The 27,772-nt window shown below is 47.1% G+C and overlaps 1 protein-coding gene across 1 annotated transcript; it reads right to left on the bottom strand.

The window, feature by feature from the left end:
* Window positions 1-129: 129 nt before the first annotated feature.
* LOC307225211 (uncharacterized protein) lies at window positions 130-27,772 on the bottom strand. Its single transcript, XM_079993082.1, has 8 exons — window positions 27,687-27,772; window positions 20,522-20,547; window positions 19,085-19,258; window positions 17,298-17,396; window positions 14,957-15,055; window positions 10,219-10,305; window positions 2,819-2,970; window positions 130-288 (listed from the first exon to the last, which is right to left on the bottom strand). The coding sequence occupies exons 2-8, from the start codon at window positions 20,532-20,534 to the stop codon at window positions 145-147; spliced, it is 768 nt and encodes a 255-aa protein (XP_079849208.1). The 5' UTR covers window positions 20,535-20,547; window positions 27,687-27,772; the 3' UTR covers window positions 130-144.

The following is a 27,772-nucleotide window of genomic DNA, read 5'->3' as shown; positions in this document are numbered from 1 at the left end:
CAAGGTGAACAAGGTCAGAATGCCAAGAGAACCCCGTTTTCCGCGTCTGCCCTATTCCCGCTTCTTGTGAAGTTGAAGTCGGGGAAAGGCAGCCTTCCGTAAGCTGCTTTCAGGGTGGGAAGGAGAAAACACCCGAGAGTTTCTTTACGGTATAGAGGTTTCTCCAGACACTTGCCTGCTATTTTCATTGTACGGTGTCCCATCAAGCCAACTCCATGATAAGCCTTCCTTTTTGAGCCCAATCCACACTCCCTTACTCGACTCCTTGGCAATCGTCTCAATGAATAGCTGCAAGAGAGCCAAACAGAAGGCCTGACTGGGACGAAGGACCCTTTCGGGAGGACTGTTCATCGATTTTCCGGCAGAAAGCTCACACAAGAGTGAGGTAGATGTGCTGTACAGTGGTACCTCTGGTTGCAAACGTTCCGGAGGCCCGTTAGCAACATGAAAAGAGCACAACCCGCAGCATGCGCGGGGTGCGGTTCGCCACTGCGCATGCGCGCGACGTCATTTTGAGCATCTGCGCATGTGCAAGCAGCGAAACCCGGAAGTAACCCTTTCCGGTACTTCCGGGCCGCCCCGGCCGTAACCTGAAAGAACGTAACATGAAGCAGTCTGTACTGAGTCAGACCCTACACTGGCAGACAGCCATGCCTCCCCAGGGTTTCAGGAAGAATGAACCGGGCATCTTCTGTTTGCAAGGTACGTTCTCTACCAATTGATTTACACCCCTTGCCGCGCAAGGTCAGATGAAACCCCGGCTTCATTGACCATGCGTTCAGATTTGTCCAGTGGCATAGCATGCTGGTGGTGGGGGAACGGGACGACAAAATTATTAGGGATGCAAAATATCAACACCCGGTGCTGCCGCAATGCAGCTGCGCTCTTCCGTTGCTGGACTCTGTTGAAAACAGCTTCTCCATGAGTGAACCTCTCCAGACCAACGGAACAATTCTTCTTTTCTTATCTCTGCATCTGCGATCTCTTGGGTGACGTGGGCATCATTAGTCAGCCGATTACACACACACATACTCTGTCTGTTTCCCTCCATAGCCCCGGGCTCTGGCAACCCACGCTACACCACTGGAATTGTCTGCAGGATAGCAAGGATTACAAACTCAAATAGAGATGTGAAGGTCTTAGTTTCTATCACTGAGCAGAAGTCAGAAGTCTGCTCAGTGACTGAAACTAAGACCTTCACATCAAATCTGACTATGGACTAACATGAACTTATCTTTACTCATAAACTCTTATCTCTAATTCTGTAACAAATTATAGTGCTATGCATATCTTTATGAGTTTGAGTTTGTAATCTCTGTTTGGGCTTATAATCTCTATTTGAGTTTGTAATCCTTGTCAGAATACATACTTTTGAATGGTTTAGTGTTTGTTACAATTGATTATTGATTTGCGAGTAGGGACCCCTCCCACTGCTGAAACTTATATTGGCCAGAGTTCTCGGTGTGCTTTTTTCTTGGTATATATAATAACAAGAACTCCAACTTATTTAACGATTCGTAAACCCAAACTGCTTTCTGATTATTTCCACAAGGTGTAGCTCAAGGGTCTCCACACTAAGGCCTGCAGGCTGGATAAGGCCCGAGGGACTCGTTTATCTGGCCCGCGGCGAGCCCTGCCCCCCGCTGCCCACTCTTACTGGTGCTGCGCTGCGCGGCCTCCCACTTCCGGGTTGGAGGAGCACCGAAAATAGCTTGTGCGCATGCGCAAGCATTGTGCTCATGTGCAAGCATTATTTCCGGTGCACATCTGGGTCGGAGGAGGCCCGTGCACATGCAGACAAGCTACAGTGGTGCCCCGCAAGACGAATGCCTCGCAAGACGGAAAACCTGCTAGACGAAAGGGTTTTCCATTTTGGAGGTGCTTCGCAAAACGAATTTCCTATGGGCTTGCTTTGCAAGACGAAAATGTCTTGCGAGTTCCTGTGGTTTTTTCCCCCTTCCCCCCCTTTTTCTAAGCCGCTAAGCCGCTTATCAGCTGATCCGCTAAGCCTCTAAGCCGCTTATCAGCTGATCCGCTAAGCTGCTAAGCCGCTTAACAGCTGATCCGCTAAGCCACTTATCAGCTGATCCGCTAAGCCTCTAAGCCGCTTATCAGCTGATCCGCTAAGCTGCTAAGCCGCTTAACAGCTGATCCGCTAAGCCGCTTATCAGCTGATCCGCTAAGCCTCTAAGCCGCTTATCAGCTGATCCGCTAAGCTGCTAAGCCGCTTAACAGCTGATCCGCTAAGCCACTTATCAGCTGATCCGCTAAGCCGCTTATCAGCTGATCCGCTAAGCCGCTAATCCGCTAATCCGCTAATCCGCTAATGGGCTTGCTTTGCAAGACGAAAAAACCGCAAGACGAAGAGACTTGCGGAACGGATTCTTTTCGTCTTGCGAGGCACCACTGTATTTCCGGTGCTCCCCTGACCCGGAAGTGCGCCGGAAATAGCATGTGCGCATGATTATGGGCACATGCTCCCCTGCCCTCTGGCTTGCCGCAAGATTGGTGCTGGAGACACCGGCCCGAGGCTCGGTTAGTTTGCTTACCCCTGGTGTAGAGTATTTCTGCAAAAGAGCTTCACAGGAGCATATTGACTTGGTTTCCTTCCACCTGTGATCCTGTCATGCGTGCTTTAGTTGAGATTCCTGCATTGGGGGGGGGGGGCTGGAAACTAGACCGACCTTAGGACCCCTCCCGGCTATAACAAATGTCCATTTGCAGAAAAAAAACATGGTGGACATTTGTCCTGTTCCAGCGGTCCACAGTGGGTTTACCTGGGGAGAGCGAACATGTGGATCGCGTTCCTCAAACTTACCTCCTCTTCCTTCGTGACAATGGTGGGCAGTATTGTCTTTAATTTCTCACATTCACTCTGAGCGAAATCAAAACCCATCGGGTGCGAGATGAGGTAAAAGAGTCGGCCCTTGAAGGGCTGCCACCCGCCGTTGATCAGTTTAATTATGTTGTCTTGCGAGGCGAACCAGAAGCATGCAGGAGAGAGAGAGAGAAAAGGAGATGTGTTAGAAACCAGCCAGTCTATCTGTTTAATAATAATAATAATTTATTATTTATACCCCACCCATCTGGCTGGGCTTCCCCAGCCACTCTGGGCAGCTTCCAACCAAATATTAAAATACCGTAATGCATCAAACATTAAAAGCTTCCCTAACTAGGGCTGCCTTCAGATGTCTTCTATCTAAAAGTCTGGTAGTTGTTCTTCTCTTTGACATCTGACGGGAGGGCGTTCCACAGGGCTGGTGCCACTACCGAGAAGGCCCTCTGCCTGGCTCCCTGTAATTTGGCTTCTCACAGTGAGGGAACCACCAGAAGGCCCTTGGTGCTGGACCTCAGTGTCTGGGCTGAACGATGGGGATGGAGACGCTCCATCAAGTATACTGGACCGAGGCCGTTTAGGGCTTGAAAGGCCAGCACCAACACATTGAATTGTGCTCGGAAACGTACTGGGAGCCAATGTAGGTCTCTTTCTTTCTTTCTTTCTTTCTTTCTTTCTTTCTTTCTTTCTTTCTTTCTTTTTAAATGATATTTATTCAAAATTTCCAGAATGTATAAATACAATAAAAAACAAAGAAAAAATACAACAGAAAAAAGATAAGAAAAAAGAAAAGAAAAGAAAAATACACATCCCTTATTACATCTTTTCATTTGCCTGTTTCTTGGACCTCCTCACACCTCCCTTTTTGTATTCTAACTAATTCGTTGTTTCAGCAAATTCTTCCCATATTTCTCAATTTTTATTTAAATAATTTATCTTAACAACCTATCTCATTAATTAATTCAACATATCCTTTCCATCTTTTACCATATTCTGTTATTCAATTTACCTTAATTTATTTAACCTTATCTTACCTTAAAAACCTTAAGATTCAAAGTTTAAACCATATTTATACATAACTCCTTAAATCCTTTCTACTAAAGCCAATTAGTTCCTTTCCAGCATTTTCCCTGATATTTCATTAATATTACACTAATTCCATAAATGGGAAAAAAAAGAAAGAATTTTTTCCCTAATTATTATCCAACGTCCCTTCTTCCTGGTTTCGGGTTATGTCACCAGTCTAGCTGCTGCATTCTGGATTAGGGTGAGGGTCTTTGAATGAATGATGCCAATCTTCGTGTGTGTGTGCCAGTGCTTATAGATAGATAGATAGATAGATAGATAGATAGATTCTTTATTGTCATTACACAAGTGCAACATTGCACAGTGCAACGAAATTGGATGTCATCCCTTAAAAAAAAACAACAAAAGCAAAACAGCAACAACAACCAAACAAACCACATTCCAGCCACACCCACACCCACACCCATCAAACTCCCAGGTCACACTATCGAGTTACAGCATTCAAAAAGGCCACAGCTCTTGGATAGAAACTATTTTTCAGTCTATTTGTCCTTGACTTGATGTTTCTATATCTCCTGCCAGAAGGCAGTAGTGCAAACAGACTGTATCCCGGGTGAGATGCATCCTGCAGGATGTTGTTTGCTTTCCTAAGACAACGGGAACCGTACAGTTCTTCCAAAGATGGGAGAGGATGACCAATAATCCTTTGGGCTGTGGTTATGACCTTCTGGAGCACCTTCTTCTCCCTAGCTGTACAACTGGAGAACCAAGCACAAATACAGTATGTGAGAATGCTCTCTATGGAGCCTCGGTAGAAGGACACCAGCAGTTTCTCACTCAGATTGTTCTTCTTTAAAAGTCTGAGGAAATAAATTCTCTGCTGAGCCTTCTTCACCAGAGCAGTGGTATTTGCGCTCCAAGTCATGCCCTGATCGATAGTCACTCCCAAAAACCTGAATTCCGCCACCCTCTCCACCCGTTCCCCGTTGATATACAAGGGCTGAATGACCGCCTTTTTTGTCCTGTAATCCATCACCAATTCCTTGGTCTTAGCTGTATTAAGAGCCAGATTGTTCTCTCCACACCAAACACAGAGCCGCTCCACCTCGTCCCGATAGGCGGACTCATCCCCTCCTGAAATGAGCCCCACCACCGTAGTGTCATCAGCAAACTTGATGATTTTGTTGCTGGAATAGATGGCTGTACAGTCATACGTATAGAGAGTAAAGAGCAGGGGACTCAACACACAACCCTGTGGTGAGCCGGTGTTAAGGCTAAGGGCTTTGGACATATGTGACCCTACTCTAACCCTCTGAGAACGTTCTGACAAAAAATCCAAAACCCAGAGACAGGTGGAGTTGGAGAGTCCAATCGCCTCTAGCTTGGACACCAGTCTATGGGGGAGGATAGTGTTAAAAGCAGAGCTAAAATCCACAAACAGCAGCCTCACATAACTCCCCGGCTGCTCCAGATGGGACAGAGCAGCATGGAGAGTGGTGGTGATAGCGTCTTCCGTGGATCTATTTGCCCTGTATGCAAACTGGTAGTTGTCAAAAATTGGTGGAAGACAGGAAATAATGTGACGGCGCACCAGTTTCTCAAAGCACTTCATGATGATTGGAGTCAGTGCAACTGGTCTGTAGTCATTCAAACTACTGATTGTGGGTTTTTTAGGCAGAGGAACAATAGTTGACGACTTCAGGCAGGGTGGGACAATAGACTGGTGTAAGGACTTGTTGAAGATCTTAGTAAAGACCCTCGCCAGCTGATCCGCACAGCCCTTCAACACCTTTCCAGTGATGCCATCAGGTCCAGCAGCCTTCCTCGGATTCACCATCCTCAATACCTGTCTCACCTCGTGCTCCTCTACAGTGAATGAGGGGCCCCTATGGGCTGGTGGCTGTAATACCGACGTCTCAGGTGGCTCCCTCTCGAAGCGAGCAAAGAAGAGGTTAAGCTCCTCCGCCAGCAAAGGGTCACCGTCGACAGCACCAAGGTTAGGTTTATAGTTGGTAATATGCTGAATCCCCTGCCACATCTGTCTTGTGTTGTTGCTCCTTAAATTATCCTCAATCCTCTGTCTATAATCCAGTTTCGCCCGTCGAATACCCCTCTTCAAGTTTGCTCTTGCCACACTGTAAAGCTGCACCTCGCCCGACCTGAAAGCCCTGTTTCTTTCCCGCAACAGGCATTGGACCTCTCTATTCATCCAGGGTTTCTGATTGGGGTAAAACCGGATGGATTTATTTACTGTGACAGTGTCTGTGCAGTGATTGATATAGCACAGAACTGCCGCCGTGTGCTCCTCCAGGTCTGAACGATCGAAAATATCCCAATTGGTTCTCTCAAAACAGTCCTGCAGCTGGTGAATAGCACCTTCAGGCCAGATTTTAACAGTCCTTGATATTGTGGGAGCCCGTTTCCTGAGTGGGATATATGCTGGTACCAGGAACAGAGACATATGGTCGGACTGGCCCAAATGTGGCAACTGTAAAGCCCTATAGCCGTGATTTACATTCGAATAAACTTTATCCAGTGTCTTGTCCCCTCTTGTGGGACATTTCACATGCTGATAGAGCGATGGGAGCACTGTTTTAAGTTCAACATGGTTGAAGTCTCCCGCAATGATGTGCACAGCTTCAGGATACTTGTCTTGCTGGCTGCTGATAAGGCTCTGCAGGCATCCCAAAGCCAAGTTGGCATTAGCATCTGGTGGCACGTACACACCAGTTAGCATAACAGCTGTGAACTCCCTAGGGAGATAGGCTGGTCTACATTTAACAGCTACAAATTCCAAATCTGGTGAACAGTGACTGCCCACAGTCTTAGAATTTTTAGACCAGCACTTGTTCACATATACACACAGCCCCCCTCCTTTGGTTTTTCCGAAGTCCATGCTTCGGTCATGACGATGTACCGCACAGCCTTCCAACTGAATAGCTATGTCTGGTATGGACGGTTGAAGCCATGTTTCAATGACAAATAAAACGCAGCAATCTTTTACAAGGCTGTTCTTTGCTGCCTGCAGCCTCAATTCATCCATTTTGTTGGCAAGAGATCTCACATTAGCAAGAAATATGCTAGGGAGTGGTGGTTTAGATGGACTCCTCTGCAATCTTACCAGGACGCCGGCCCGACAACCCCTCCTTTGCCTCCTGTCTCTACGCCGCCTTCGCCTCCTCCCTGGAGGCATAGTAATCCATGGAGAGCCCGGTGGCCTGGCTACTCCCACAGGAACGGTATCTGGGCGAAAATAATCAGCTCTTACAGCTTGTTCACACTGTAACCCGACCTTCAGAAGTTCCTGCCTGCTGTAAATCTTTCTTGCCCGGCCAGACATACTCAGAACAAGTAAAAATAAACAAAAACAAAACGCTGAAAAACAAAGGGAGAGCACTAAGCCACAGCGTCTGTGCGCACCGCCATCTTGGTGCTAACTAACATAACATCTTATGTTACTGTGCCAGCAGCCGGATTGGGAATAGTACTGGAAAATCATCAAAAGTTCCTTTGCGGGAGCCAATGTGGTGTAAGGGTTGGAGTGTTGGGCTAAGGCATGAGATGAGAGAGCTGGATTCGAATCCCCACGCAGACATGAAGCTCATGGGGCGACCTTGGAGTCAGTGGCCTCCTTTCTTGGCCTGGCCTACTTTGTAGGGTTGTTGTGAAGATGAAATGGGGAGGGGTGAACCAAGTACACCCCCTTGAGATAAGGAGACATACAAATAAATACAGTGGTACCTCGGGTTACATACACTTCAGGTTACATACGCTTCAGGTTACAGACTCCGCTAACCCAGAAATAATACCTCGGGTTAAGAACTTTGCTTCAGGATGAGAACAGAAATCGTGCTCTGGCGGCGCGGTGGCAGCAGGAGGCCCCATTAGCTAAAGTGGTGCTTCAGGTTAAGAACAGTTTCAGGTTAAGAGCGGACCTCCAGAACGAATTAAGTTCTTAACCCGAGGTACCACTGTAAAATGAAATGCTAAAGTATGGAATGTTTAAGTTTTTGGTTTAATGCACTTCAAAGGTAATCTTTGTGTTATACGAATTCTCAGGTCCCAAATATTAAATAAGCATTCATAAATGTATGAGGCAAACGCATACATAAGTATATAAACCATGTTTCTGAAATAGTACAGGAGAGCAATCCTGAAGCCATTTTGACTCTCCCAGTGACCTCAAATATTTCTTTGCAAGGAGGGAGGAAATGGGGAAGCGTCCCCATTGTCTTTTGCTTACTTGACTTAAGCTCGCATTTTTGGATGAATAGGGTGAGCCTGTGATCTGGACTCAGGAATTAAAGTATTTACCATCACAAAAGAATGGCTGGGCTGTCCAGGTAAAGCAGTCAGTGACCATTATCAGGTTTCTTGGCAGACAGGATTTCTGCTGTAGACCACCTCCATTTGTGATGTATGCATGATATTTTTTGGGGGTGGGCAATTTCAAAAGTCTATATAAGGGCTTGCGCACCATTGTTCAGGGTTCTCCTCCTGCGTGTGGTGAGTGGGGACCCTGTTGCAACAATTAACAAAGATCAGGCTATACATATACTATATAAACAATAACTATACAGGCATACAGTGGCACCTCGGGTTAAGTACTTAATTCTTTCTGGAGGTCCGTTCTTAACCTGAAACTGTTCTTAACCTGAAGCACCACTTTAGCTAATGGGGCCTCCTGCTGCTGCCATGCCACCGCTGTGCAAATTTTGTTCTCATCCTGAAGCAAAGTTCTTAACCCGAGGTACTATTTCTGGGTTAGCAGAGTCTGTAACCTGAAGCGTCTGTAACCTGAAGCGTATGTAACCCGAGGTACCACTGTACTATAGGATTTCCTGCCTGATTATATTGCGATTTTGCCACCTGAAGCAGCATTCATGTACCTTTAATACAGTGGTACCTTAGTTCTCAAAGTTAATCTGTTCTGAAAGTCCGCTCCAAAACCAAAGCGTTCCAAAACCAAGGTGGGCTTTCCCATAGAAAGCAATGCAAAACGGATTATTCCGTTCCAGGCTTTGGAAAACAACCCCCAAAACAGCAATTTAACATGAATTTTACTATCTAACGAGACCACTGATCCATAAAACGAAAGCAATAAACAATGTACTGCAGTCACACAATCAATCCATCAGTAGCTGAACTGGGTTCTACAAAACAGAAGCAAAACACTCAAAATGGAGGATATTCAGCTTCCGAAAGAAGTTCGCAAACCAGAAGACTTACTTTGGGGTTTGCAGTGTTTGGGTTCCAAGTTGTTTGAGTACCAAGGCGTTTGAGAACCAAGGCACCACTGTATCATGTAAACAACAACAACAACAACAACCCCTCAATCTTTCTTCATTCCTCCTGTGTGAGAACTTGTGGGCGTAAGGTTAAGAGTGAACACTTATTTGTAAGAAACACACATTAGAACTCCAGCCATTGGTCCTCTTGCTGGGTTGGCCTTCAACAAGGGCAGCCAGAATTGAAGAAGGGAATAAATTCTCCAGTTCTGGAAATGATGTTGGGAAACTGTGTACGTGCAGCTACTCACACAGAGTCAATTATGGTTTGGCAGACAGCCAGAAGGCAATTGGAAGGAGTAAGTCTGCCTGGTGATAACAGAGACATGGAGACAACTCCCTGATTGGTCAAGCTCTCTCAAGGGAGTGATAATTAATGGCCTACTAACTGGAATGTAAAGAATAAATGTAAAGCCATAAAGAAGGCTGATCGCCGAAGAATTGATGCTTTTGAATTATGGTGCTGGAGGAGGCTCTTGAGAGTCCCATGGACTGCAAGAAGATCAAACGCATCCATTCTGAAGGAAATCAGCCCTGAGTGCTCACTGGAAGGACAGATCCTGAAGCTGAGGCTCCAAGACTTTGGCCGCCTCATGAGAAGAGAAGACTCCCTGGAAAAGACCCTGATGTTGGGAAAGATGGAGGGCACAAGAAGAAGGGGACGACAGAGGACGAGATGGTGGGACAGCGTTCTCGAAGAGACCAACATGAGTTTGACCAAGCCACGGGAGGCAGTGGAAGACAGGAGGGCCTGGCATGCTCTGGTCCAGGGGGTCACAAAGAGTCGGACACGACTAAACGACTAAACAACAACAACATATAATAAACACCTAACTACAAGTTGCTGGTTCCTGCTTCGTCTATCCTGTCTGCAGCCAAATTGCCAATTGCTTCCGTGGATTCTGCGTTTACTCTGCTAGGTCTCGCTAAGGTCCTGCAACTAGTCGGAAAGTTGTGAAACACCAGTAGGTTTTTACCAATAAATGAGGGTTGGTGGGAGAAAAGGCTTTCAGCTTGTGTCTCCCCCCCTCCCCAATTCTTCTGTAGCCGAGTCTCAGACAAACTTACCAATTGCAACATTCACTGCAGTAGTCCTTGTCTTGATGTCGCGTAGAAACCCCGCTAAATTCTCTGCCAATCCTAGGATTTCCGTATCTAGAACAATTTGCAAAAGTGCAAGTCAGGGAGGTCTCGGGCAGTCGAGCATAAATATATAGAAAGGTTCCTGGGAGTGTGACGTGTGTCTGTCTGCCGATTGCGTTGGGTACAAGCAACATGGCCTGCCTCCACTCTGGAGAATAATAAACCCGAAAAAATTCCCCTGTGTTGCAAAACAGAACAATCTGAACCACATCAAGCAACACATAGGCTAATAATATATTGACAATATTTCTATAACCCTATCCAAACTGTTTCAAAATTCATAAGCAGAAGACATGTAATATGTGCAGGGAGTCACAAACTAATAAGAGTCAACTAACTATTTCATACGCCTGCCAACCTAGCAGTTCGAAAGCACCTCCGGGTGCAAGTAGATAAACAGGGACCGCTTACCAGTGGGAAGGTAAACGGCGTTTCCGTGTGCGGCTCTGGCTCTGGCCAGAGCAGCGATGTCACGCTGGCCACGTGACCCGGAAGTGTCTCCGGACAGCGCTGGCCCCTGGCCTCTTAAGTGAGATGGGCGCACAACCCCAGAGTCTGTCAAGACTGGCCCGTACGGGCAGGGGTACCTTTACCTTTACCTAACTATTTCATAAAGGGACGTGGGTGGCACTGTGGGTTAAAGCACAGAGCCTAGGACTTGCTGATCAGAAGGTCGGCAGTTTGAATCCCCGCGACGGGGTGAGCTCCCGTTGCTCGGTCCCTGCTCCTGCCAACCTAGCAGTTTGAAAGCACGTCAAAGTGCAAGTAGATAAATAGGTACCGCTCTGGCAGGAAGGTAAACAGTGCTTCCGTGCACTGCTCTGGTTCGCCAGAAGTGGCTTAGTCATGCTGGCCACATTACCCAGTGTGACGTTAACCTATATGAGAGAGTGCTGGAGGGGAAATAGTTAAATGGGTTGCACAGACAGGACCCAGGGGGGTGGAGTCAGTGGGTCTATAAAACTAGTTCTGGCAGTTAGTTCATTGGGAGTTGTGGGTGGGTAGTTGGTTGGTTTGAGTGGGTTGGCTGGTTGGGAAAGGCAGTTGGTAATAGAGAGACAGGGCAGTTGGTCCTTGTGTGTGGGGAGGTAGCAGAGATAGAGAGAGGAACATAAGACTAAGAAAGTAAAGAGGAACACCGTTTGGAATGCTGCAAAAGTTTTGTTTTATGTCTGAAATAAAATACACTCTTCTTTATTAATTGAAAAGCTGACTGAGACTGAAGTGATTTTACCAGAGAGGACCTGGTTGGTGGCAGCGGATTAGTGGCGTACGGGTCAATAGTCTGTGAGATGACCGGGGGCTCCGTACGAATGCCACACCCAGAAGCTGTGCACCGGCTCCCTCGGCCAATAAAGCGAGATGAGCGCTGCAACTCCAGAGTTGGTCATGATTGGACCTAATGGTCAGGGGTCCCTTTACCTTTACCTTTACCTTTACCTTTACCTTTACCTTTACCTAACTATTCCATAAGCAGAATGATAAGAATGGTATGTCACTATAAAGAATCACTGAAATTAAGGCCAAACACCTTTCCACAGTAAATATTATACCCAAAATGCTGTCTAGAGTGAACTGGAGCATGGTGGAGTTATAAGAACAGCAACACAGAAGTGAGATGGTAGGTGCGCCAAAAGTCACAAAAGGTTGCTCAGAGCACAGCAGCAGACAGAACAGTTCTTCTGGGCTAGAGAACTGTTCCAATGACAATTCTTCATCAGCTGGCGATAATATAAAATGAAATCCATTACATTCAAATACAGTCAGACCTTGGGTTACAGATGCTTCAGGTTACGTTTTTTTGGGTTACGGACCTACCAAAACCTGGAAGTACCGGAATGAGTTACTTCCGGGTTTTGGCGGTCGCGCATGTGCAGAAGCACTAAATCGCAGTTTGTGCATGTGCAGAAGCGCCTAATTGCAACCTGCTTGGCGCTGTGGGCTGCGGGCTGCGAACACTGCAGGTTGCGAACATGCATCATACTCCCAACCCGAGCGTCCACTGTATAATGCAGAGATAGATAGATAGATAATACTTTATTCGGCTATAAGCCCACAAGGTAAAACAAATCAATAAATAAAGTAGCATTTTACAATCTAAAATATCAACTAAAATATTTCAACGCATAATCTCCTTCACATTACTTACAATCTCTAGATGAACCGTATTATGGCCTTGAAGATAAAGATGGTGCATAGAGTTTACTAGATTTTTAATAGTCATGCAGCATTCCATGGAGTCTTTTATATGAAAGAACTGAAATCAGGAATCTGGCAACCTGTAATGTTCTATAAGAGTCATTGTCCTGGAGTAGATAAGCTAGATGTAATTCAGGTGGTTTAGCAACAATTTCCAGAATGATTGTACAATGCAGAGAATGATATGACAGGCCTGCATATGAACAACCAATAAGAAATACATACCAAAATAAACCAAAGGTACATGAAATGGCCATGGATCAGCGATCACTTAAAAGTGTAGTATGTGGATACTGTAGACTCAGTCATGTCCGAAGTCTGTTTTGGGGGCCCCATCCGGCCTGCCGGCCTGTTTAATCTGGCCCCTGTGGCAGTTTATTTCCTGAGGTAAAATCCCAACAACTTCAATCCTAAAACAACTTTGAGGCAAACAACTTCAGCCACCCTAAAAAAAAGGTCAACAACTTTGGTCGGCCCTCTCATGCATGTTCACTTCATCAAATCTGGCTCTCTTTGAAAAAAGTTTAGACAGAACCCTAGTTGGATTATAATGCAACGAATCACATAAAATCGGCCCGGTGTGTCTTCCAACTACATGATCCTATGACAAGCGGGCACACCCCTCTCTGCCCCCTCCCCACTTCAGCCCACCTGCTGAGCCACCAGGGACGTCTTGCCCGTAGAGGCAAATGGCGCAGGGTGCCAGGGTGCCAAGTTCTGCAGGGTGCCAGGGAAGAGGTGGAGGCTGGATGCGGTGCCTCCTGGCATCAGCTCGTCGCCCTTGCCCGCCTCGCTGAAGCAGCGCCATGCCCAGAGCCTCTGGCCTCTACCCCGCTGGAGGAGCTGCCCTCCAGCCACTGTCCACCTCCTCTAGCCCCACCAAACACCATAAAAAGGTCAGCAACTCTGGAAAACGGGGAGGGATCGTGCCGGAGGCATCTTTGCACCATGGCACCGGATATAATTAAGACGGCCCTGTGAGCCATGATACTAAAGGATGGGGGTGTTGGGATGGGTCCAGGGCGACATGGGCATTTGGCAGGCCCCCAGCTGGCTCCAGCCACCGGCCGGCAGCCGGGCGAACTCCGGTTCTCGGAACAGCATCTATCGAGCCTCAGAAACCTTCAGAGACTGAGCACGCTCTAATCAGCAGAGTGAATAACTTTTCACAATGGAAGTGGTGGACAGAGACATGTGTAAGCATATTTACAGCATTTTATTCAGCAGCAGGACAAAAGAAAAACATGTTTGCTTGCCTTCGTGTCAAAGCAAACAGCAGTATAGGCAAAAGCAATATGCAATGGAAGTTCCCAGCAGACTGTGCTGGAAGGAAACAGACATGTGACCCAGCGGCGTAGTGTGGGTTGTCAGCACCCGGGGCAAGGCAAGTAATTTGCGCCCCCTAACCCGGGGCAAGGCAAGCAATTTGCGCCCCCTAACCCGGGGCAAGGCAAGTAATTTGCGCCCCTAACCTGCCGCCGCTGCCAGCTTCTTCTTGCTGCTGCCTGGGCTGGGGTATTTACGGTAAGGTAGCCACTGCGGCGGCGGCGGGTCCGTGTCAGGTGATCTGAGGTGAGTTGCCGCTGGCGCTGCCGCCCAAACGACGCCGCTTGCCCGGAGGAGGAGGAGGGCAGAGAGGCGAGGAAAATGCAACATGGCCCAGCAGCTGCAGCAGCAGCGGCGGCGGCGGGGCTGTGAGGAGGGGCTGCCTGCCGCGCCCTCCACAGCCCTGACGTGCGGGGACCACGGCAAGCGCTGAGAGCCGCTGCCTGCCGGATGCCTTCAGCCCGGACGCGCGCACAGCTCATCGGTTCCGCGAGACATGGGGCTCTGCTACAGCCTGTGCCCGAGGCTCTTTGGCGACTCCAGAGGCGGCGAGTGCGCCCCCCCAGATGTTGCGGCCGGTGCAGCCGGCCCCCCTGCACCCCCACGCTACGCCACTGATGTGACATACAACAATCCATAAAAGGTAAAGGTAAAGGTACCCCTGCCCGTACGGGCCAGTCTTGACAGACTCTGGGGTTGTGCGCCCATCTCACTTAAGAGGCCAGGGGCCAGCGCTGTCCGGAGACACTTCCGGGTCACGTGGCCAGCGTGACATCACTGCTCTGGTGAGCCAGAGCTGCACACGGAAACGCCGTTTACCTTCCCGCTGGTAAGCGGTCCCTATTTATCTACTTGCACCCGGAGGTGCTTTCGAACTGCTAGGTTGGCAGGCGCTGGGACCGAACGACGGGAGCGCACCCCGCCGCAGGGATTCGAACCGCCGACCTTTCGATCGGTAAGCCCTAGGCGCTGAGGCTTTTACCCACAGCGCCACCTGCGTCCCTAACAATCCATACATCTGTTCTAAAGGTGGAATGGAACTATATCCTAACAGGGGGCAGTGGTTGGGGGCTTGGTGAGAGTGGCGGGTGGGCAGGTAGGCGGGACGCGGGCATTCTCGCGGCAAGACATCTCTTACCATTCAATGCATCAAGGGTTTGATTGTGACTGACGAAAAAGACCCGTATCGTCTTCGCAGCGTCGATGTTGTCTGATAGATGTATGACCCGTTGCTCATCTGTTGTGGAGGAAGGCAGGAAAGATAGGCTGCTATAACACAGGGGGCACGTCCCAGGCGAGACTGGCAGGTTGGGCATCCCTTGCCCCCCACCCCACCCAGATGGCCAGAGCTGACACCAGACTTCAACCGCGGCACCTCTTTGCAAGGTCACAACTCAGTGTGGGAAGCAGACTGCAGAGAGGACATCAGGATTTGTTTATTTTTCTGTCAATACATTTTCATCAATTTTCCACAGTTACGTTTTCACAATTAAAAGCAAAAGTTAGCCCACATTTCTATCAGATCTAGATTTATGCAGATACATTTTCACTAACCTTCTCTTTGAGATGCTTTGAATCTTCCTTCCCTACCTTCTCCTGGTTCCTTATGCAAACAAAGTTCTGCTGCATTTCCATACTTAAAACTTTCCCAATTATTATTTCCCTAAATTTTATCTAGTTTCCTGCTAGTTGCAAGTGTTAACTTAAAACCCCGCCAATGTACCAACTTGTTTGCAGTATTTTTGCACATAAACACTAGACGATTCCTACTCTTTTTAAAAAACTTATTGTTGTCATAGTCCAGGGATGTCCAAAAGGTCGACCATGATCAACATGTCGAATCTTGGGCTCATTTTCCTCCAAGGAGAAATAAATAACTATAATTTGCACTGTGGCTTCCCTCCACCACAACTCAACATCCTTTACTGCATACTCTTATTTACCTTGTGTCCTTATATTGATCATTTTATATCTATTAATAACTTTACCTTGAATTAGTTCCTCTTTACACACTTATTCTATGCATATCAATGTGTTTTCTTTAGAACAGTGTTTTTTCATATATTCCTCAAAACATTGCCATTCCTTCCTTAGACTGATTAGACTGATTTCTTATGGCTTCCGTTAGTTTAGCTAATTCTATAAATTCACATAATCTACTTATCCAATCTTCCTTTGTGGGGATAGTATCCCCTTTCTAGTTTCTAGCAAGTAATAAATTGGCTGCATATAAGAATAATCTTTTCTTATCCTGTGGGATGTCTTTTCCTAAAATCCCTAATAAATATGCCTGCAGTATCTTTTCTACTGAAATTTTAAACAGTAGGTTTTCCTTGATGGCATTACAGGCGGTAAATCTAATATCCAACCTCCAAAGTCTCTCCCGGGACGCAGGTGGCGCTGTGGGTTAAAGCCTCAGCGCCTAGGACTTGCCGATCAAAAGGTCGGCGGTTCGAATCCCTGCGGCGGGGTGCGCTCCCGCTGCTCGGTCCCAGCGCCTGCCAACCTAGCAGTTCGAAAGCACCTCGGGGTGCAAGTAGATAAATAGGGACCGCTTACCAGCGGGAAGGTAAACGGCGTTTCCGTGTGCGGCTCTGGCTTGCCAGAGCAGCGATGTCACGCTGGCCACGTGACCCGGAAGTGTCTCCGGACAGCGCTGGCCCCTGGCCTCTTAAGTGAGATGGGCGCACAACCCCAGAGTCTGTCAAGACTGGCCCGTACGGGCAGGGGTACCTTTACCTTTACCTTTAAAGTCTCTCCCACTGTTCCATCTGAATTGTATGGCCGATACGAACTATTTGAAGAGCAATTGTAATCAACAAATTACGCTAGTAGGACTACAAGAAGTTTTGTAAGGAGAAATGTAGGAAGCATTGCAAAGTAGAGAAAGAATAGAGATATTAGTTATGAGTTAAATGTAATTGTGGAAGTAAGAAAGGTATATTTAGTGAACAGATTGGAAAATTTTCAGATGTGATTGATGGAAGTAAAAAAAAACAAGGTATAAGATATGAAAGTATGTTTAATTGCTGTTGAAAATGATATGTCGAAAAACAAATTAAAAATTATATAAAATTAAAAATAATAATTGTGTGGCTGATGTCCTGGGCCCATTTTATCATAACATCTTGTTCGTCTTTCAGATCCCATTCTAGTAGTAAGTCATGAATTTTGGATAATAATTTCTTATTGGTTCTTAATAGAACAATTTGCAGTTTAGAGTCTTCTTTTCCGAAACCTATTTTTTAAAAATCCATATTGAATACATTATTTAACTGGTATACTGGAGCCAATCGACGAGCTGACTGCAGTTACAAAAATAAATATGAAAAGTGTTTGGGCAACCTAGAATCAATTATTAAAAGAAGAGCAAGGACATTTGAAATTAAAACAATTCTGGCCTTTTTCTTCAAGGTGTGTCCCCTGCCTTGCCCTACGTTGGAGTAAAACACACTTATTCTGAACAGAGGTGAACTTACAGTTATGGTACAGCACACTTGAGCCGATTATCATCAACAAACACAGCCAGAATGTATTTGTTGCTCCCTTTTTAATTTTCTGGATAGCTTCCTCTTTTTCTAAAGGGAAGAGAGGGAATGGAAATTAATCCGGCGCCACCAGTAGCAAATATGCCCCTCTCATCAGTTTGGCAAGGCTATCGGAGACAGTGTGGAGCAGTGGTTACAGTGCTGGGTGAGGACTTGTGTTCGAATCCCTACTTGGCCATGAACTTCACTGGGTGACCTGGGAAGAGCCGTGGCCTGCTCTCAGTCTCACAGGGTCATTGTGCAGATTAAACACATAGCAGGAGGAGGTCCAGCTCCGAGGTCCTTCTGGCGGTTCCCTCCCTGCGAGAAGCGAGGTTACAGGGAACCAGGCAGAGGGCCTTCTCGGTGGTGGCTCCCACCCTGTGAAACACCCTCCCACCAGATGTCAAAGAGAAAAACAACTACAGTGGTACCTCGGGTTACATACGCTTCAGGTTACAGACTCCGCTAACCCAGAAATAGTGCTTCAGGTTAAGACCTTTGCTTCAGGATAAGAACAGAAATCGTGCAGCGGTGGAGCAGCGGCAGCAGGAGGCCCCATTGGCTAAAGTGGTGCTTCAGGTTAAGAACAGTTTCAGGTTAAGAACGGACCTCCGGAACGAATTAAGTACTTAACCCGAGGTACCACTGTACCTGACTTTTAGAAGACATCTGAAGGCAGCCCTGTTTAGGGAAGTTTTTAAGGTTTGATGTTTTAACGTGTTTTTAATACTGTTGGGAGCTGCCCAGAGTGGCTGGGGAAACCCAGGCAGATGGGCGGCGTATGAATAATAAAGGATGATGATGATGGACAACCCCTTGAGTTCCTTGCAGAAAAAGCTGGGGGCATAAATGCAATAAATAAATGAAATATCCTGTGGCAGACCATGTAAATGAGGAAGAGACAGCTAGCTTCCAGGGCCGCATTTAGGTTTGATGAGGCCCTCAGCTACTGAAGGTAATGGACCCAGCGAGATGGGCGGGGTATATATAATAAATTAATATTATTATATTATTACTATAGTGTCCTTTGAAAGGTGTGCTTTCCGGATTTTGAAATGTATGTGAGAACGTGCATCTTGTGTAACGTACGAAATAGATTCCATTCAAGGCAACTGCTTGGAAAAATGCAACTCTAAGATTCTTTGATTACCGTATTTTTCGCCCTATAGGGGAAATGTGTGTGCGTCCTATGGGGCGAATGCAGGCTCCTTGGCTTCAGCGATAGCAACGCGAAGCCTCCGAACCCTGTGCTCCGGAGGCTTCGCGTTGCTTTCGCTGAAGCCAGGAGAGTCTGCTCTTTGAGGCTGGCGGTGGGGGAAAGCAGCACTTCCCCCCATCGCCAGCCCCAGAGGATCGGGGGGCAGCGGGAAGGCGCGCGACGCCTTTGCACTGCTCCCCGACCCCACTTTGAGGCTGGCGGTGGGCCCCCCATCGCCAGCCCCACAAGCTGGGTCGAAAAGCCTGCAGGAGCCGCGCACCCTTTAAAGAGTGCGCCGCTCTTGGGGGCTATTGGGGGCTTTTCCCCAAGGAGGGACAAAGAGTCGCGTGCGGCTTCTATGGGCTTTCGCGGGAGGTGGGGGAATTCCGTCACCTCCCGCAAAAGCAGGGAGAAGAGCTGCGGGGGGGGGGGGAATCATATTTTTTCCTTGATTCCCCCCCCAAAAAAAACTAGGGGCGTCCTATGGGTCGGTGCGCCTTATAGGGTGAAAAATACGGTAGGTGCGCAGGATACAGACCACGTTGATCTTTTTCTTCTTCAGTTAATTCTTTTTCCTCTCCTTCTACTTCCTCTTCTGCCTCTTCTCCTCCTTCTTTTTCTCCTTCTCCTTCTCCTTCTCCTTCTCCTTCACCTTTTTCATCTTTTTTCCCACCTTTTTTTGCTTCTGCCCCTCCTTTCTTTGCTTTCTTATCTGCAAAGTAATGTCTGTGTTAGAAGAGGCCAGCAACACACACCAGAATTACAAGCAGTCGAGTAGTTTTGCCTTCTCTCTGTTACCCAATACCATTTCTCCGTTTTCTCCAAGTTGACCACCTACCACTTGCTTGTTCTTCCTCTTCCATCAGACATAGCTGAGGAAACCTTTTATTATTTTCCACCTCTCTTGCATGCCTGAGCTCATTCTGAGCTATAGCCAGCCTGACTTTCCCGCTGCAACTGCTGGCTACTTGTGTATACGCCTCCTTTGAGAGTCCTCCTTTCTTCTATTTCTTATACATGGAGCTGACCTTGAAAGCCCTAAATGGCCTCAGCCCAGTATCCCTGAAGGAGCGTCTTCACCCCCATCGTCCATCCTGGACGCTGAGGTCCAGCTCCGAGGGCCTTCTGGCAGTTCCCTCCCCGTGAGAAATGAGGTTACTGCGAACCAGGCAGAGGGCCTTCTCAGTGGTGGCACCCGCCCTGTGCAATGTCCTCCCATCAGATGTCAAGGAAATAAAGAACTTCCTGGCTTTTAGAAGACATCTGAAAGCAGCCATGTATCAGGAAGTTTCCAGCATGAATCCAGAACATTTTTATGCATTGATGCGATGTTAAGCGCCACCGCAATATGGCCCAGCACCTTATGAGGTTGCTTGAAGCAATGATTCTTCAACATCAACTTCATGTTGTGCGGATGCCTGATGATCGTCTTCCAAAGCAACTACTCTATTCCAAACTTAAAAATGGAAAGCGTAATGCTGGGGGTCAACAAAAGAGATTTAAAAACTGTCTCAAGGCAAATCTTTAAAAAAATGTAGTATAAAGACTGACAACTGGGAATCACTGGCCTGCGAGCGCCCCAGTTGGAGAACAGCCTTGACCAAAGGTGTCGTGGGCTTTGAAGACACTCAAACTCAGGACACAAGGGAGAAACGTGCTAAGAGGAAGGCACGCTTGGCAAATCTAAACCGTGATCAACTCCCACCTGGAAACCAATGTCCCCACTGTGGAAGGATGTTTGGATCCAGAATTGGCCTCCACAGTCACTCACAGACTCATTGTTAAAACCGTGTTTGTGGAAGGCAATCTTACTCGGCTACGAGGGATCACCAAAGAAAGAAGAATCTTGAAAAAACAGGACATGAAATCCTTGGCAGAGCAGCTGGCTGTCTAGGCTGGGCACCCACAGAGCAGATTTCTCACCCCCTTCCACTGTCTGTTCCTGAACCCGGTATGGGCATGGCGGCATACATACCTACTGCAGGCATCCTTTCATGTTCTCTGTAAAACAAGAAGGGAGAATATCAGTGTGCAGCAGACTTAAGTTTATAAGGACATAGGAATGGCTTGGGATGGATCTACACTTGTGGTTTATAACGTTAAAAAGGCGTTATTTTAAACCTCTTGTGGTTAACAACACGAAAACTTTGCTACAGAAGATGTGAGCCAAGAAACAATGGCTGATTAGACCAGGGGTCAGCAAACCTTTTCAGCAGGTCCACTGTCCCTCAGACCTTGTGGGGGGCTGGATTATATTTTTGGGGGGGAAAGAAGAACGAATTCCTATGCCCGACAAATAACTCAGAGATGCATTTCAGATAAAAGGGCACATTCTACTCATGTAAAAACATGTTGATTCCCATGGTTTGGACGGAGAATAAAGATGGACAATATTAGTTTTGAATTTGAAAAATACCGAAAATGCAGAGACATGAATGAGGACGATTATCTCTAGACCTCTGGAACATGGGAAGTCAAAATATATATTTTTTTATAATTGGAATATATAATTGGTGTATTGTTATTATTGTAATTTGGATTGATTTGATTTGACATTAATTGAAAGATTGTTATTGAAAATGAATAAATTCTTTAACAAAAAACAAAAAAGGCGTTATTAAAATGTGGCACCAGAGGGCGCTGCAGAACCTTTGGCAATGGACAACTGTGTTGAGAGTTACATAATGTTATATGAAATAACGTTTTTACAGATTAGTGTAGATCCAGTCCTGGTGGAGCAGGTGTCTAGTCCAGTATCCTGTTCTCATAGCGGCAAAGCAGATGCCTGCTCTGGGAAACCCGCAAGCCAGATCAGAGTCCAGTTGCTTCCAGAAAGTGGTTTTCTGAAGCATGGGGGCAGATCAGAGCCATCGTGGCATCTAAGAACTTCTAGCAACCACCCAAATCTTTCTTGTCACCATGTCCCGGGGAAAGTCCAGACCAGAAAATGCCAGATGTAGAAACAAGGTGCAACCAAATTATACCCGCTTCCTCATCCACCCGGGTCCGGAATGGTTGCCAACCCTTGCCCTGGCAAGGTAAAGGTAAAGGGACCTCTGACCGTTAGGTCCAGTAGCATACGACTCTGGGGTTGCGGCGCTCATCTCGCTTTACTGGCCAAGGGAGCCAGCGTACAGCTTCCGGGTCATGTGGCCAGCATGACTAAATCGCTTCTGGCGAACCAGAGCAGCGCACGGAAACGCCATTTCCCTTCCCGCTTCAATGGTACCTATTTATCTACTTGCACTGGTGTGCTTTTGAACTGCTAGGTTGGCAGGAGCAGGGACCGAGCAACGGGAGCTCACCCCGTCGCAGGGATTCAAACCGCTAACCTAATTGTACCCGCTTCCTCATCCACCTGGGTGTGGAATGGTTGCCAACCCTCACCCTGGCAAAGAACAGAAGAAAAACACCCTTGTGGAACAGCTGGCACATTTGGGATTTTGTGACTGTCAAGAGTCCAGGTTCCTAGCTTGATAACACAGTAAGTGTAGATCAGGGGTTGGCAAATATTTTTAGCCGCGGGCCGGTCTGCTGTCCATCAGACCTGGTGGCAGGCCGGAAAAGCAGTAAGGGGGTGGGCTGGAAGAAGAGGTGAGGGGGGCAAGTAGTCCTCAACCCCACCCCCAGCCTCTGCACTTACCTTCCCAGGGGCTGCCGCTGCCGCTGCCACCACCACTGCTTCTCGTGGGTAGACAGAGTGAGCTCATCCTCTCCACTCTCTGGCCCACAGGAGCACCAAGGTGGAAGTGGCGGAGGGAAGATGAGCGGAGTGAAAGGGCTGGCTCTGGAGAGGGGATGCTTAAAATGGCGCTCAGCCAGTTTAGCCCAGCCCCCTTCCTCCTCTAGGCAGGGTGGGGAGAAGCCAGGAGGAGGGAGGGAGGAGGTGCCGCCACGGTGTGTGTGAGGGAGAGGGGGGAGAAATGGAATGGCGCAGGGGAAAAAATGGTGCAGCTCAAATGAACAGAATCCCCACGCCCATCCACGGACAGTCTGCGGGCCAGATCCTGAAGGCAATTGGGCCTGATCTGGCCCACGGGCCTTAGTTTGCCGACCCCTGGCGTAGACAATTAAAAAGGAGGATTTATTGCAAAAACAAACAGATAGCTCTGGACGGTTCTAACAAAGCCTCCGACATCATTACTCAAGATGGCCCTTCTGAAGACTCCTTCCGGGTTTACAGAATATATCAAACTTTCGGACCTTACATCTCTTGTTTTGCTTCCTGTCTAGTAGCCCTCCCAGGGAACAGAAAAGACTACTTATAGAATCATAGAATCATAGAATCATAGAGTTAGAAGAGACCCCAAGGGCCATCGAGTCCAACCCCCTGCCAAGCAGGAAACACCATCAGAGCACTCCTGACATATGGTTGTCAAGCCTCTGCTTAAAGACCTCCAAAGAAGGAGACTCCACCACACTCCTTGGCAGCAAATTCCACTGTCAAACAGCTCTTACTGTCAGGATGTTCTTCCTAATGTTTAGGTGGAATCTTCTTCCTTGTAGTTTGGATCCATTGCTCCGTGTCCGCTTCTCTGGAGCAGCAGAAAACAACCTTTCTCCCTCCTCTATGTGACATCCTTTTATATATTTGAACATGGCTATCATATCACCCCTTAACCTCCTCTTCTCCAGGCTAAACATGCCCAGCTCCCTTAGCCGTTCCTCATAAGGCATCGTTTCCAGGCCTTTGAGCATTTTGGTTGCCCTCCTCTGGACACGTTCCAGTTTGTCAGTGTCCTTCTTGAACTGTGGTGCCCAGAACTGGACACAGTACTCCAGGTGAGGTCTGACCAGAGCAGAATACAGTGGCACTATTACTTCCCTTGATCTAGATGCAATACTCCTATTGATGCAGCCCAGAATTGCACTGGCTTTTTTAGCTGCCGCGTCACACTGTTGGCTCGTGTCAAGTTTTTGGTCAACCAAGACTCCTAGATTCTTTTCACATGTACTGCTCTCAAGCCAGGTGTCACCCATCTTGTATTTGTGCCTCTCATTTTTTTTGCCCAAGTGCAATACTTTACATTTCTCCCTGTTAAAATTCATCTTGTTTGTTTTGGCCCAGTTCTCTAATCTGTCAAGGTCGTTTTGAAGTGTGATCCTGTCCTCTGGGGTGTTAGCCACCCCTCCCAGTTTGGTGTCATCTGCAAATTTGATCAGGATGCCCTTGAGTCCATCATCCAAGTCGTTGATAAAGATGTTGAATAAGACCGGGCCCAAGACAGAACCCTATGGCACCCCACTAGTCACACTTCTCCAGGATGAAGAGGAACCATTGATGAGCACCCTTTGGGTTCAGTCAGTCAGCCAGTTACAAATCCACTGAGTGGTAGCATAGTCAAGTCCACATTTTACCAGCTTCTTTACAAGAATATCATGGGGCACCTTGTCAAATGCCTTGCTGAAATCAAGGTAGGCTACATCCACTGCGTTCTCTTCATCTACCAGGCTTGTAATTCTGTCAAAAAACGAGATCAGGTTAGTCTGACATGACTTATTTTTCAGAAATCCATGCTGACTATTGGTGATCACAGTATTTCTTTCTAGGTGCTCACAGACTGTTTGCTTAATGATCTGCTCCAGAATCTTCCCTGGTATTGATGTCAGACTGACTGGGCGGTAATTATTTGGGTCCTCTCTTTTCCCCTTTTTGAAAATAGGGACAACATTTGCCCTCCTCCAGTCTGCCGGGACTTCACCTGTTCTCCAGGAATTCTCAAAGATGACTGCCAGTGGTTCTGAGATCACATCTGCCAGTTCTTTTAATACTCTTGGATGCAGTTCATCTGGCCCTGGAGACTTGAATACATCTAAACTAGCCAAGTATTCTTGTACTATCTCCTTAGTTATTCTGGGCTGTGTTTCCTCTGCTGAATCATTTGCTCCAAATTCTTCAGGTCGGGCTTTGTTTTCTTTATCGGAGAAGACTGAGGCAAAGAACGCATTGAGGAGTTCAGCCCTTTCTGTGTCCCCTGTTTGCATTTCACCATCTTCTCCTCTGAGTGACCCCACTGTTTCTTTGTTCTTCCTTTTGCTACGAACATACCCATAAAAGCCTTTTTTGTTGCTTTTAACCTCTCTAGCAAGCCTGAGTTCATTCTGTGCTTTAGCTTTTCTGACTTTGTGTCTACACGTGCTGGCTATTTGTTTGAATTCCTCTTTGGTGGTTTCCCCCCCTTTCCATTTTTTGTACACATCCTTTTTTCATCTTAACTCAGTTAAAAGTTCTTTAGATAGCCACCCTGGCTTCTTTAGGCACCTTCCATGTTTCCGTCTCATTGGTATTGCCTGAAGTTGTGCTTTTACTATCTCCCTCTTAACAAACTCCCAGCCATCATGAACTCCCTTTCCTTTTAGTATTACTGTCCATGGGATCTCACCCAGCACTTCCCTAAGTTTTATGAAGTCGGCTTTCTTAAAGTCAAGAAATTGAGTCCTAGTATGCTTGGCTGCTCCTTTCCGCTGTATAGTAAACTTCAGAAGAGCATGATCACTTGCGCCTAATGATCCTTCCACTTCTACCCCACTAACCAGGTCATCAACATTGGTTAGGACCAGATCTAAAATGGCTGTTCCTCTTGTTGCTTCTCCCACTTTCTGGACAACGAAGTTGTCTGCAAGGCCAGTGAGGAATCTGTTTGACCTTATGCTCTTGGCTGAGTTTGACATCCAACAAATATCCGGGTAATTGAAGTCCCCCATTACTACTATCTCCCTTCCTTTTGCATGCTTGACCATCTGTTCCAGGAAGGCATCATCTATGTCCTCCGTTTGGCTTGGGGATCTATAGTAAACTCCCACAATGAGGTCCTTGTTATTCTTCTCTCCCTTAATTTTGACCCAAATGCTCTCACTTTGGCTTTGAGGTTCTAAATCTTGGATCTCTTCACAGGTATACACATCCCTGACATATAACGCCACTCCTCCTCCTTTCTTGTCTGGTCTGTTTCTCTGAAATAGATTGTATCCCTCCATTATTACATTCCAATCGTGCGACTTATCCCACCAGGTTTCAGTGATGCCTATTATGTCATATTTAGTTTGCTGTACCAAGAGCTCAAGCTCATCTTGTTTATTTCCCATGCTTTGCGCATTAGTGTACAGACATTGAAGTCCATTAATCATTCCCCCGTGTCTCTTATTTAAGGATTTTTTCCTCCCACCACTAGGTCTGCGTGCTGTTTGCTCCATTTGGTCTATGACATTTGGATGATCATCTTCATCAATTGATAGACTCCTACCTTCAGGAGCACTGTCTCCCTCCCCCACATTAGTCAGTTTAAAGCCCTCCTGATGAGGTTTCTGAGATTTTTGGCAAAAACATTCCTCCCAACCGTTGTGAGGTGCAGCCCATCGCTTGCCAGAAGTCCATCTTCAAGAAACTGCAGTCCGTGATCTAAGAATCCAAACCGTTCCTGTTTACACTATTTGTGAAGCCAGCTGTTCACTTCCACTATTTTTCCCTCTCTCTCTGGGCCACGTCGTTCAACTGGGAGGACAGATGAGATGACAATTTGTGCATTTAATTGCTTCAATTTCCTGCCCAGAGCCTCATAGTCTCTTTTGATCTTCTGGAGGCTATTGCTTGCAGTGTCATTGGTCCCCACATGAACCAAGAGGAAGGGGTATTTGTCAGTGGGTTTTATGATTCCTTGCAGTCGTTCAGTTACATCTTGGATCTTAGCCCCGGGGAGACAGCACACTTCCCGAGACATCTTGTCAGGCCCACAGATCACTGCTTCTGTTCCCCTCAGTACGGAATCCCCTATCACCACTACACGCCTCCTCTTAGGTTTGGTCGGGGTTCTTCCGTGAGCTGTCCGTTCCAAGGTCGCCTGCACATTCCCTGAGGACTGACTTTGCTGCTCGTCTTCATATACCTGATCGACTGTAATGAGGGAGAGATCCTCAAATGGAGTCTGCTCTTCGTCTTCCATTCTAGGGGAGAGGACCTCAAAGCGATTGTGTATTTCTAAACAATCAGAGCGAACCCTGGGCCTCCTACTTCTTTGAGTCACGTTTCTCCATATATCTGGCTCCTGTGTTGGTGAACTAGCCTCCTTCTCAGGGGAGTCCCCTGTCTCCTCCTTGGTGGAGACGGTGTGCTCTGTTGCTTCCAAGAAGAGCTCCAGCTCTCTAATTCTTTGGAGCGTAGCCACACGTTCCTCCAGTTGTTGGACTTTGTCTTTTAAGAGGGCAATCAACATACAATTGCTGCAGGTAAAGCTGCCTGCAACCTTTGGCAAGATGGCAAACATTGTGCAGGAACCGCAGGTGACTGCAGCTGTTCCCTCACCCTCCATCTTGAGAATGTGTCGTTGGGGGTGGCTACAGCGGTCCTCCATCATAAAAAGCGTGAAGACAGGACAAATAACTCCCCCCCAAAAAAAACCTAGGTCTCCCCCAACAAACGTTTGAGACTAGCTCCCCTAAATCTCTACTTATGTATGTGACTACAGCTGCGCAGATGCTATTGGCCCAGAGATGGAAAGAAGATAAAGTCCCTATAAGAGAAGAATGGCAGATGAAGTTAATGGACTATGCTGAAATGGCTAAAATGACCGGAACAGTCAGAAATCAGGAAGACCAAAATTTTAATAATGAATGGGGGAAATTTATAATATATCTTAAAAACCCCTGTAAACAGTTAAAATCATTAGTAGGATTGGAATAACACTTGTAGTTTAATGGTGAATTCTGGACACAATGTAAGAGGCAAAGGGTTTGGATTATCATAAAAGATGAAGGAAATGATTAATAATAGGACCCACAAAGGGGAGGAGGGAAGTCCAGGAGATTCCTTCGAATCTGGTTTTTATGATTTATGTTGGATATATCTCTGTAAAAATTTTAATTTGAAAAACCAAATAAATAAATTTTAAAAAAGAAAAGAAAAGTAATGGGCCAGCTGGTGTTTGGTGAGTTGGAGCTGAATGCCTGTATTTTGCATGTGGGAGTTTCCTGGGTTGAACCCGGGTTTGAAGACCCAGATGAAGGGTCTTGGGGGTTATAACCAGGAGAGATCTCCTTTCTCCCAAGATTTTGGGGAGCTGTTTCCAGCAGTCCTTGGGACACAGATCACCAGTGAGCTGTCTTTCAAGGTGATTTCCCTCCCTCCGCGTTGCGCCATTGGTTACCTTGGCGCATTGATGGATCGATCCCCCTTTGCTCTGCCTCCGGCTCTTCCGGCAGATGCCCCTCCCTCCAACGGCTTCGACCACCT

This window comes from Podarcis cretensis, assembly GCF_951804945.1.
Source record: "Podarcis cretensis genome assembly, chromosome: 10".
Taxonomy (NCBI): Eukaryota; Metazoa; Chordata; class Lepidosauria; order Squamata; family Lacertidae; genus Podarcis; species Podarcis cretensis.
The sequence above is the reverse complement of the archived record's forward strand: the minus strand, read 5'-3'. Positions and strand labels throughout refer to the sequence as shown.

Coding starts and splice junctions, on each gene's coding strand:
- LOC307225211 (XM_079993082.1), bottom strand. Junction 17,397..19,084: donor AGAAGAAAAAGATCAACGTG/GTCTGTATCCTG, acceptor TCTTCCCTTTAG/AAAAAGAGGAAGCTATCCAG. Junction 15,056..17,297: donor AAGTGTGCTGTACCATAACT/GTAAGTTCACCT, acceptor CCTCCACAACAG/ATGAGCAACGGGTCATACAT.